At 29.2% G+C, this 13,541-nt stretch overlaps 1 protein-coding gene and 1 long non-coding RNA gene across 2 annotated transcripts in view; one reads left to right on the plus strand and one right to left on the minus strand.

The window, feature by feature from the left end:
• Window positions 1-13,541, minus strand: part of LOC129958540 (sodium/hydrogen exchanger 3-like) — a 146,815-nt gene that overhangs the window by 51,866 nt on the left and 81,408 nt on the right. Inside the window, exon 2 of the mRNA XM_056071083.1 lies at window positions 6,048-6,505. Coding sequence (XP_055927058.1) covers window positions 6,048-6,505 — 458 coding nt within the window. The remainder of the gene's footprint in view (window positions 1-6,047; window positions 6,506-13,541) is intronic.
• Window positions 3,876-13,541, plus strand: part of LOC129958541 (uncharacterized) — a 40,568-nt gene continuing 30,902 nt past the window's right edge. Inside the window, exon 1 of the long non-coding RNA XR_008783239.1 lies at window positions 3,876-4,007. This is a non-coding gene — a long non-coding RNA (uncharacterized LOC129958541). The remainder of the gene's footprint in view (window positions 4,008-13,541) is intronic.

A 13,541-nucleotide genomic window follows, 5' to 3' on the forward strand; every position in this document is an offset into this window, starting at 1 on the left:
TTAAGAGATACATATTCCCCGCACATTTCAGTTGGGCAAGTAGGGCATAATCCTTGGCCGAACGGGCACATCATCGATGATGGGGCGCGCCTCCTTATGATTTCTACTTAGGCTATTCGAAATACGGCTTATTTTGTTTATATCATATTACTCTTATTATTTGTGATAATCCAGTTATTCAAGTGCCCTGTTGCGTAGATTCATTTAGAATTATGTGACTATGACATCATGAGATGTGACTCCATAAATGCTGATAAAAATATTTATTGCCAATTAGAATACGAAGTCGATTCAAAAATGATATTGATTATTGAAATAAATTTATTTTTTACCATTAAACTGAATTGAATCTGATAAACTTAATTTTTGTCTAAATAAAATAACATTTCTTTATTGGATAGTTACCAAATAGCGATAAATTGTTTAAACTTTTGTAAGGAGAATAAATAAATGTCACGAAGAAAGAAAGTTTTAGAGGTAATTAAGTGAAAGTGTGTGATACTATTCTGATAATCAAATAAAATGGGAAAAACACGATCCAGTTTCCAAAAGAAAAAATAAAATAGAATAAAAAGAAAGGTCAAGAACAGATCCTTGCCCTTATTTAATTAAAGAGTTCAAATCTAATTTGAAAAGCTGAAATCCATTCTAAAAATAGATTTATAAAAATCCCGTAATCAATTGAACGAGAAGCAAAACATGCTATTGAGTAAATTTCATTAATTTGCACGAAAAAAAAATCGGAAAGATTTTATACGAGTCATTTTCAAATTAAAAATTAATAGACAAACACTTGAATAAAATTTACCTCAGAACGAATTGCTACATTGTGTAACATTTATTGTAATCAAAGAATGGAAAGAATTCCAACTTATTTGCAAGTATTAAATAAGTCCTAATTTATTTTTTTTTTATCAATCAAAGATTAATTCTAATATTTTTTTTCTTGTCCCTATAAATGCTTTTTTTTTGTCTTTTTTTTGCGACCACGTTTCTAATTAAGAGTATTTTTCTGATCCTAAAAATAACTGCAAGATAATGTGCAAATGATGTTATAGGTTCCGGCAAATGAAAGATTTGAATTTATCCGCCAACATTTGGAAATATTTTGGGTTGTGAATGACGCCTTTTTTAATGCTTTATTTGAAAGCTTATTCCTTTGAGATTTAAAATTCCTTTTATTTTACTTTTAAGATAATCAAAAGGGAAATTAAACATTTTAGTAGATTCTGACAGCTGAAAATGGAAATGTAAACAAACTGAGCCTAGGAGACTTGGGTTTTGGTTATAGTTTCGGTTTGTCTTTCAGCTTCTGCTATGCTGCGCTGCTTTCATGTCGTGTATGTGTATTGGTGAAATGCTTGTATTAAAGATGTTGTTTGTTGTTTACAACAAACCTGTTGATTAGATTTTTAATATTTTATTTTAATTCTAAGAACCTGCTTAAGTAAATCATTCGGCAAAAATATTGCATCAAACACATTTTTCATTTTTTTTAATTTAATTTTTAAATATTGACTTTCATTACTGTTTGGAATCACTTGCTAGATACGAACTATATTATTTTCCCCGTAGTCATCCAGGCCCTAGAGCAAGAAGTTGTCATATAGGGAAGCAGGTTGGTTCTCAGTTCTTCTGAAAATACAAAAATGCTGATGTTGACTGGTTAGAGGTCCTAATTGATTCCTTGTGAAGTTTTGTCCATTCTATCCTCGTAATGGGGGTCTATTACATGCATTAATAAAAACGCATGGTATCTATTACATACATTAATAAAAATTTCAAGCGAGATCGGAATATCGGTAAATTTTACATGATTCCCTTGGCAAATTTATATGAAAATAAATAGTATTCTGAACATAAATTGTTAAAAAAAAACAATTTTGTAACAGATCATAATATTTTTGAGCAAATAATTTTTCACCATAAGAAGAATTATAAAATGTGTGATTAAATACGTGATCTATTTCTCAACGTGTTTTAGAAGACAACCAATTAGAAAGCAGAATTAATCAGCCATTTCATATCCGAAGAGAGGTCTAATTTTTATACAATTTAATCTATCCATAGAAAAAGCGCTTTCAGATTCCACATTTGCAAGTCTAATCATTATTAAAGAATATTATATTAGTGGAATATATTTCCTTCTTACATTATTCAGTCGAAATATTTTAATATTTTTAACAATATTTTGTTTGTGTCATAGCCCAATTATCATGTTGCATTTCTTTTCTGATTTTTCTATAAATTTAATTTATCTCCTTGGGAAACGTAATTGCAAACGTGGGAGGAGTTGTACATATTGAATTTTTGAATTAGCAACATTTATTATTTTTGTTTCAATTTAACTGATTGAAATATATGTATCGCTTTTTTTGTAAGGATATTTCAGGCAATTCCATGATTTTATTTTTGGTTGTAGCTCTAGTTATTTTATTAAAAATTGCATAATTGTCATTAGTATCGAAAAAGTATCGAAAAATGTTGAAATATATCTGAATAAAGAACCTGTCGGTTTTTTTTTTATCTGATGCATCGAGTCCCCCTTATATTCATTTTCCCTACAAATTGTATTCTAATTTGTTAGTTCTTCCAGCATGAATTTTAGTGTAACCATTAAAGAAAACTGCAACTCTGCCACAGCATGCGGGGAGAATTGAATGACTGCGCCGCCGCGACACGCAGCATTGGACACTGTAGCCGACACTTTTATAATGCTCATTATGAATAACACATGCGCCAACCTCTCGCACAGAGATATGATCTTTCATTGGCGATTGTCCCAGAAAGAAACACTATCATTTTTGTACCCACCAGAGTGGCTAGAACCAATCACCATTCTGGAAGTTTCTCGTCCTCTCACCTGAGGTGCCTTTCGGTAAGACTGAATTTTAATATAAATTGGCATTACAAAAATTAACATTTTAAGAACTAAGTTTTAATAGTAACTTTTAGTGGTATTAATGTTAACATTGTATGATTACCATTAATATATACTTTTAAATCTATTAGATTTTTTTACTCAGCTTTCAATTTTAGAAAGCCTTTTAAATAACATTTAAACTATTCCATCGCATTTCAGAATCATAAGTTAAGGAATGCCCCTTATCCATTTCTTCTTTTACATGTTTTTTTATATATCATCATTTTTTACGGTAATTTGCTTAATATTTGACAAATTACTTATTTTATTTACAAAAGTATGAAAAAGGGCACAGAAGTTGTTTAAGAAGTAGTTACTGTCTATTTTGAAACTAGTGATTCTTTGGTGCTAGTTTCTAAGTTTGTTGAATGCTCCCACCATGGTGAATAAATACAAAATGTGTATTATAGTTATGCTCATAATATTCTGAATAATCGGACATTGTAATATAGAATAATCTTTTTATTAATTCTTAGCATTCGAGATTTAGAAATTTTCATGAATGCAGAGGCATATTTTGCAATCAATTTGCAATCATTTTCTTATTCAATATTATATCGAACTCAGTTGATTTGGAAACATATTCATAGTTCAAATTTAAAATAAATGGATTAGTTTATATTCTATTAAGCAAGATCTGTATCATATTAATAGCTAGAAGTAATCTTTCAAAATGAAAGAATTTTGTAATTTAATGTACTTCCCATGGCAAACAAGTTTAAAATTAATCCATAAATATTAGATCTGAATTTCCTTTAATAATTCTGCTTCATTTAAATTTATAAGTATACTTTCAAAACAGGTACTTCTCTAATCAGAAGCGTAATTAATCGTTTATATCGAATAAAAGTGATGTACCGGACTAACTAGGTTGGCCACTTTTTTGCACTTTTAAAAGAAAAAAGAAACTCGGTGCCACAAATGATTTAGAGCAAGTGTAAAAACGAAAAGTCATCTACGCAGTGATTCTAGCCAAGGTTAGAGACGTGAAAGCGATGTCAAGGTCATTTTGGAGAGTATACACTAGAAGTCTGCGCCCGGAAACGCTGAAGTGGTTGGGAGTTCGAAAAAGGGCGTTTCAAAGGTACTATCATTTCTTTTCCTTTGTTTCAGTTGACTCAAGGCAAAATACTATATAATATTTGTAATCAAATTTCATAACACTGTTTGATTTTTAGCTGTGCTCTGTAACCTTTTATTAAAAGGTTTTATATACCAATTGCATACTAGGAATAATCCAAATAGAGGCGTAACGAGTAAATAGAAGACATTATTTGCACATTATAGCATTTGAAAATGAAATACTTCAGAAATTCTAATGTTGATTGTAGATAATGTTATAAACTTTTCTTTAGGCAATTAGGTTGTTAGAAAAAATTGTAACGTAATTACTTTAAAAACGTAAAGTTATATCATCTTCTATAAACGTAAAGTTACATCATCTTGTATAAAAGTAAAGTTATATCATCTTCTATAAACGTAAAGTTACATCATCTTGCATAAACGTAAAGTTATATCATCTTGTATATCCCGCTATTGAAGCAAGTAGAAGATGATCCATTTTCACTGCATTTCCATTTCCCTTGTCTAAATACAATTACTCCTTAATAATATAGCGTTGCATGTGAAAAATTGTTATCTTTGTTTCAAAATTACATGGTAGACTTTGCGAACTCTGTATCGAAATAATAAAAAATTCTGCTATTGGAAGGTTAATTTTATCTATCACATTTCAGAAACAAAAAAAAAGTATTAGCTAAAATATAATAAATGAAATCTAGCTACATTCTTATTGAAATGCGATTTTGTGTCATTATAAAAGTTTATTATTATTGTAAAATAAGCTCTTAAAATATACTTATTTTTAGATACATATAGTCTGAGGAAAGGATTGTGACTCAGTATCAAAAATCTGGGGAACTATCTCAGATAAACAATCTAAGAAGATTTCAAATAATATCAAAAATTATAATATGGCATGATTGCAATTTGAAACAGTATCATTCGGAAAGCTAATTATGTTTTTCAAATCCTTAAAAACAAATTGACGGCTTATGATATCATTTCCGAAAGCTACTTATTTATTTTTTTAGATTTCAAAATTAAAAAAATATGTGGCGTGTTTAGCTTTCTTTATGAAGGGAGTTTGTTCTAGTAATTTTTAGGAATTTATTTTTCTTTGCTGATGATAGAAAATGGTGTAAAATCGGCGAAACATTTTAATGTAGACTAAGGTTCAGATTATAATGTGACACTTAATCCTTCAAGTGTCAGATTATAATCTGATGTATGCGTGTTAACAGGTGTTGTAACTGGCGGGCAGCTAGTAGAAAGAATGATAGTGAAGAATTTTGAAAGAGAGTTATGAATGTGAAGAATTTTGATAATCTGTCTAGTTATTCAGTAAATTATGAAATCCTAGTGATATTCCTCTTGTATAAATACAGTTCTAACTTTCTTGCTAAAACTAAATTACAACGATTCTTATAGTCTTAATGCGTCCAGAAAAAATAGTTTTCAAGAGATCTGCTGAATCTTATCTTAAAAGAAAACTCTTCCTTTGTACCTTGAACAAAAAGCCACACATAAAAAAGACAAATTCTAAATCCATTCAAATTTCATCTCTAAATATATTATATGGGATTTATAAATTAAAAAGTTATATGCATGAACTTCTCCGCTCATTTTAGAAATTATTGTTTGATTGCTTTGAAATTGAAAAATATACGCTATGTTTAAAGGAAAACTTAAGGAATAACAAGTCATCATGCTTTTAAAGAAAGTGACCAAACATCCCGGATTTGAAATAGTCCCTTGAAAATACCCAATTGCCCTGTATATTGCACAAATTAAATAATTCTGTATTAATCAGAGAAATTCCATTTTTATTCTTTTTTTTATTTTATGCATTTCTTTTCTATTTTACACCCGTCTCTCCACATTTCAAGCGTCCCTGCCTAAAGTTCAGAAATTACAGTAATGGTTTTTTAAGTAATAAAAGGAGCTATCCATTTGCATCAAACTTTAATACAAACGATCATTTTTAAGTTCAAGATTAATATCATACCATATCAATTTTTTAAAGAATTTTTATTCCCTCGCAAGAATATCTTTAAAATCTTACCACTGTAACTGCATCATTCAGCAACGATTCCCCAAACACTATGATGTAGAGGACTTCATTCACATGAATTTCTTCAAATACAGCTAATACTGCAACAGGATCGACAGCGGACACGATTGAACTGAACAGCAGCATTTCAATCAAAGATACTTCGTATCCAAAAATGCCAGTCAAACCGATAGCCCATAAGGATACACCTATACTCAGTGTGTTCCAAACGGTACCAATAACGGCATATACAAGAATAGAAAAGATATTGTCAAAAAATAGTCTGTTTGGCATGAAATATCCAGCGTCGAAGACGATTGGCGGTAGCATGAAGAGAAAAAACACTGTTGGCGTCAGGGGACCGACTATCATTCCGCTATGGAATAGCACCAGTCCAAGGATCACACCAACTACTAACAGCATGCAGCTTTCTGGGCAGAGGTTCGCCAACCTCGGAGTTACGTGGAATACTGGAATAAAAAGAAAATGACTATTACATAAACGAAACAAAATTTTCATCACAACATTTTAAAGTAAAGCGTAACTTTATAATAAATAAATAGCTTTCATATTTTAATTAAATTTTTATATATACCTATGAATACTTGGGAGTTAATTATATTAAATGAATAGGTAATACATATGAAAGGGTAAAGTAGATTTTATTTAATTTTTTAAAGTGTAGCTTTGATGAAATAAATTCAATCAGACAAACTGTTAATTTGTGCTTTTATTTCAACATCTAAAAAAAGTAAATATTGTTCGCTGATTAGGATTCGGTTCATACACAGTTTCGCTGTATTATTTATAGATTGATACTTTTAACCTATTATGTATAGATTGACAGAGCAGGAAAACCTATTTTTTTTTTCCATCGGAATAAACCACGCACTCGGTGGGTATAGGTTTTGGTGCTTGTGTCTAGATTAAGACTTAATTAGTACCCTGTTTTATAGTAGAGGAGCAGACTACCAGTAGCAGATTGATACTGATACTCAATTGCATCTGATTCCTTTACCTGATTATTTTATAATAAATACGCTCAGTTACTGATCCCTTTACTATCAGACTTAGTATCAAATGGATTTAGCATCACGCGATTGAAAACGGATGTGGCCAAGAAAGTTTCATTCTGTATCAGTGGAGTCCAAATGCTGTTACCTGGTACTTGATACTCTTAGTCTGCATCAGTTTTTGTACCTAATACTTTTGCATATCTGATACAAAGTATCAAGCTGATGTAATATCATCCAGCCCTATAGCTTATTAAGATCTTACCGATTTCCTGTATGGAAATCTGATTCATATTAAATATAGACATAAAACATTTCAGCTGAAACAAGGATTTTAACATTTTCGTAGTCAAATTTTATCATTCTTGAGATCGATTAATTTTCATTTATGTAATAATTCTGCAGTATTTTTAATATCTTCAGTCCTTTTTACATAAACTTATTCATTTTATTACCTATTTAAGAGCACTCGCTTAATTTGGTGTTTATGTTTGGCACAGTTCATTATTTGATGAAATTCAGATCTATTTTTTTTTTTTTTTTTTTTTTTTTTTGCTCCAAGCATGTATTTTGTCTGTATAGACTTATGAGGTCATGCTGCATTGACTGGAAAATCATGATTTCTTCCTTTATTTAATTAAAGTAACTATGTCTCAATTTAAAATATGGTCTAGTAGTTATATAGTAAATAACTAAGACGTATTCTTGGCCCTAGATGGCGCTACTGAAACAAAAGAAAGTAAAACGCGGCTTAAAATCGTTGACTTCGTCAGCGGGCTACCCTATGACAAGTTCCATAAGCAATTACAACAGCATATGGTACCGGCGTCCTGGCATAGGGGTAGCGCGTCTTCCCCCATGATCTGGGCGTCCCGGGGTAGAGCCCCGGTTTGGGCATGGTTGTTCCTCCGTTGTTCTATCAGCGAGATGTGTGAATGTGCCCTCCTGTAAAAAGGGGTTGTGCAGTAGCAAAGTCGTACTCTTGGCCCTAGTTGTCCCGACTATATAAACAAGATGCGCTCCCCCTCCGGCCTAAATCGCTGTCTCGTAACAGCAGGCTTATCCGTGTCAAGTGCCATAAGAAACAACAACATATGGTCTGTGTAAGGCGTTTCGAATACATTTGGCTCCAAATATTGAAATGAAGACAGAAATTTTCAAATCGTAGAATAAGGCCAATGATATTCCGGTTTGATGTCAAAGCATGAAATCAAAGAAATAATAGTAAGATTTATTTATTTTATGAATAGGTGTGTGATATTTTCAATTAAAATACTAAATAATGAATCAGGAAAATGTTCATAAAAATATTAAAGATTTTTTTTTCTTAAGGTTTCTATTCATTTTTAATATTGATTTAAATATCGAGTTCTTTCGTTTTATGATTTTATTCTTTAGGGTCATTTTAATTCCTCTGAAACTTTTAGGTATTTAATTTCAGAAATCTTTGCTATTTACAAATAATAGAAATATAATTATAAAAATAATAATAATGCATTAAGGTACAAAATGATAATCTATAAATAATAAAATGTTCAGTTTGTAAACTGACTCCTTAATTTTACGAGCATCCACTTAATACGAATCACAGTTTATTTGACTATTACGATATTCCTTTTCTCAATTAACCTATGGCTCATACTATTTTGTCAAAGGCGTATAAAAAACTATATTTATCAAAAGGGTAGTTTTAATTGTAAATGTAATTTATAAAACGTTTATGATGCTTTTATTAATTTATCTAGTCACACTTTATTTAATATTTATTCGTTACATTTTTCATTCTCATTTATTTAAATTCTCATTTATTTAAAAAAAAAAGAAACTTTGATTTCTATTTAAATAATTAGATTCGTTATGAATAAGCTCACTGTATATTTCATGAACGTTAGTCCAACACGTCAAATCAAATCAATCAAATGAAACATTCTTAATGACGTACGCATAGTGAATAATCATGAACTCTTTAGCCCGCGAGTTCATTCAGCGAAATAATTTTTCACGCTTGCCAAGGCAAACATGTGTTGACTCGTAAAAAACAACATGTTAACTCGTCACAGCCGCAGGTGAAACATTTTTTTCACTGACTAATTAACTCATTATTCTGCTTTAATTGATGAATATCAGCTTGGGAGAAATAACTGATAAAAAAGAAAAAAAGATTTGATATCTAAACTATGCACTATTAATTAAAGCATTAGAAATTATTCCGAGTAAACACTAGTTTGTTCAATTAATTTCGGCTGTTCTTTTACTTGATAAAAAATAATTATTTAACTTCTTAATTATAAGAATTAATTTACAAAACGTCACAGTTATAGGAGAAACGGAACTTCGCAACCTCATTTGGCATTTGTGTGTTGCCACGTATTGTTATGTGACATCATGCTCTTCCTATTTCTCGAATAATACAAAATATAGATCCAAAATTGTATTAGCTTGATGTTGTTGTGGATTTTAGAATTGCGCGGCTTTAAATATTGCCTTCTTTATGAGGTCCTTCTTTTTGGTCAGTTATTTTCACGTTTATGCATATTTTAAATCTAATAAACATATTTATATTTATTTTAATTTTTTAACCTAAGCTTTGTAACATTAACTTTAAAAATACATTTTTGTAACAACAAAAATAATTTTTAATAATGCTAAATTTAAATTACCATTAACTTTGTAAAAATATATATGTTTTTATTTATTTTATCATTACTCAAGACATTTCTAAACCACTTTTGTACCCAATATTATTTAACCAGATGCTAGTATTACAAATACTATAATAAATGACCAAAATGAAACAGATAGAAACCTGATCAATTATACTAGACAAACTACAAGTGCCATCCTTATGTTTTATAGTTCAGGGAATTTATATTTTTTTACAATTTTATTTGGCTACTAAGCTGATAGCAAATTTTTTATCGTCATGCCTACAATCCCACATCAATCAAACAGTCCTAGGCAGTTGTCTAGTCGGAAATCCTCCACTTAATGGATTTATCGCAACACGCTAACGAAAAATAGTTTTTAACCGCATATAATGGGTTCGTGAATATCAATAAGTATTATCGATTTTTAATTTTAATTTTAATAAATTTAAAAATAATAAATTTAATTTTAAAAATTAATTTTAATTAATAATAAATTAATTTTACTAGCGCACGAATAAAGGATGAACTTCGATAACATTACACATTATATTCCACATGTGCTTGAATGAACTATTTTTATTTATTATTTTCATCGATAGAGCCAATTGGTGATGTTTAGACTGTTTTTCTGATTATTATATTTCCGATTGTAAAAAACTCAAATTTATTGTATCAGTCGTTATTCCTGATATATAAATTAAAATGAAGGAAAATGGAAAAGGAATCAACAAAATATCTGTCTGCTAGTCTGTCCATCTCTTTTTAACTATACACAAATTATAAGGAATAGTTAAGAACACCTGCATTTTGGAATTGGGATAAATGTTAAATTCTATTTGTTGAATGAAAATCTTGCAAAGAAAGTAAAAATGTCATTTTTAATGCGAATTCCGATTCGACACATGAATAATAAAACTAATCGATACATTTACTTTCTAGGTTAATAGGTTAATGTAACGTTTACTAGGAACTTTCTAAATTTTATATTTTCGTATGTAATAAAGTGAAATTGGTTGCATCAATCAAGTGTCTTTTCTGATATCCTAATTAGTGTCAAAGAAAGAAAGTATTCAGTAAAACATATGTTTGCAAATCTATCTTTTTTTTTTTTTTTTTTTTTGTAAATATACTCGAATTATAAGATATAACCAAGAATAAGCGTTGTTTAGAATCGGAATAAATGGTAACTAAACAATTGAATAAACATATTATAAAGAAAGCTCTCAATACAAATATCAATTCGACACATGGATCAATAAAACTAATAATTTTATTCTGTTTCTTAGTTAATGTTACAATTTTTTAAAAGAATTATATTTTGTTTTTTATCTCAGGCTTTGATTTTCCATGTATTAAAGAATACTACATTTGATTTCATTTATAAAGAAACGCAGAGAATATAAGAAGGAATTGTTTTCCGTGATGCAAATAATTTGGAGTTTGGACTGATAGAATTGATTAAAGGAAACTTTTGGTGGTTTTGTTTGTTTGAAAAATCAATCTATCTCGAAATACAGTAAAAAAAAATTTAAAAACTATTTATCAAACATAGGGAAGATAAACATTCAACTAAAGAATTCTACTAAAAAAACATTTTTTTCTTTATTATTTGCATATATTTACATAATTTAAAATAAATTTATGTAGCTTGAGAAATAAAAATAATATTCTTCTTCTCAGTTAAAGGACAAATGTTGCAGTAAAGTGCAAAAAATAGGCGACTAGAATTTTTAATCAAAGTCTGGAATAATGACAGAAAAAAAAATGCCAATCTTTCAAATACAATGGCTATAATATAATATGCAAATAAGGCAAGCAATATAAAGGTTTTCTTAGTTTTTCTAATCCTACTGAAAATGCTTTCAAGAGTTCTTAAGAAACCAACATTAATCTACTTTCTAGATTTGATAAGCATCCTCTAAATGAACTCCTAAACGAGTTCTTACAATAATCTTCACGAATCTACAAGTATCTTTGGATGACCCTAGATGAAATTATTCGTCTTAAAGAGTCATGGACTTCTTACTGCAAACATTTGCATTGCATCACTTTCTATTGTTTATAATGGAAGAAGATAGGGTTATATTTAATCGGCGAAATAATTAGTTCCATCTAGTGTAGAATAGGTTAATAGTTATGTTCACATGAACAGATCTCAGTTTTAATTTATTCCTCTATAAGAAGGGATTTCCTTGTAATTTATTTTATGGCTTAGTAACATTGTAAGTGCGTTTGTGTCTATCATAATACAAGTATGTTGGTAACTAAACATCTTGCATCTGGCAACGTAAAAATTCCTATTTTAATTTTGATTTCTCTTTTACAGTTATAGTTTTAATTTATATTAAACTATTGTATCGTTTATTTATATTAAATTATAAATAACTTTGCATACAAATAACAATCCGCTTCATTCCAAAATTGTTTCCGCATATTCGCTTTTCTTGCATATAAATAACAATTCAAAATAATTCGATAGTTTTGTATGATAATAATGACAATAAAAACTTTAACTCTTGCTTATTAAAAATTATTAAAATAAAAGAATTTTGCATTTTAGAACCATTTTCTGTGGATTAATAAAACTAATCTTAGCTTTTGTGCAAGGCAATGTACAATTTAATTTTACAATTACAATTTAATATTTACAGTGAGAAAATTCTGAGAATAGATGCAAAAAAAAAAAAAAAAAAAATGAAGATACGAAGGAATTTCTTTTTCTGCACTGATTTAAAAATAATCAAATTTCTTCAGCGTGTGTTTGAGAGAAAATCGATTTTTCGGAAGGTTTCCTGGAAAATTCTAACTTTAATACCTAGAAAGATGTTTCTATGACAACGGAAATATAAATGGATGTTTCTTATTTTGGCTTAGATTTTTCCGTGTCTTTATCAAAGAAGATGAAAATAGCTGTCGTTTTAGTTGGATTTTAATCATCTATTGTTTCTTAAATGTTAAAGAGACACAAGAAGTAAATTATATCAAGATTGTTTTATACAATATCTGATTCAGAGAATATAATTATTAAACACATATTTATAGAAGATAATTTTCATGAGAAAAAATTCCGAAAATAAGTATATCACACAAATGAAAAAATAAGTAACAAATCATGTTCAACGTTTTTAAATAATAGAATGCACAGACAAACCATTGTAATAGTCAAAGAATTCAACTCGTAATTTTGACGAATCTCCACATTTCAGATCTCTCTGAGCCCGAAAAAAACATTTTTAGAATTATGTCTGTTCATCTGTCTGTATGTCTGTGAACACAATAACTCTAAAAAGCTTTTAGCTAGACAGATAAAATTTGGTGTATGGACTTAAAAACAAATTTGGAGATTTCTATCAAATTTTGAAAAAAAAAATCCATGTGTAGAAATCTGTCGGTCAGATATTTTAGCACAAGTGAACTCAATAATTACTAAATGTAAAGAAGTAGATAGATAAAATTCGGTACACAGGCTTAGAATATATAATGTTGATCTGTATCAAATATAGAAACAAATCCATCAAGAAGTTCAACTGGTGGTCTGTTCTGTAGCATGTAAATGCTAGAACTCACAAATACAATGACTTAAATAAATAGAATTTGGTATGTGATCTTGTTGCAGTTCTATGATCAATTTTGGTTCCAATCAGTCGAAAAAAAGGCATCCAAAATACATACTCTATTTTCTGGTACTTGTGTATTAACCATATGTGAAAGATAAATCTCTCCAAAAAATCGCCATAGATCGCTTCCTCAATTCAGGAAAAATACTGGATTCGCGCCTCCGATAATAGAACTATCCTTCATAAATACTGTTCGACAGTGTCTTGCAGTCAATGCAGAAGTGCAAT

The sequence above is a fragment of the Argiope bruennichi genome, chromosome X1, assembly GCF_947563725.1.
Source record: "Argiope bruennichi chromosome X1, qqArgBrue1.1, whole genome shotgun sequence".
Taxonomy (NCBI): Eukaryota; Metazoa; Arthropoda; class Arachnida; order Araneae; family Araneidae; genus Argiope; species Argiope bruennichi.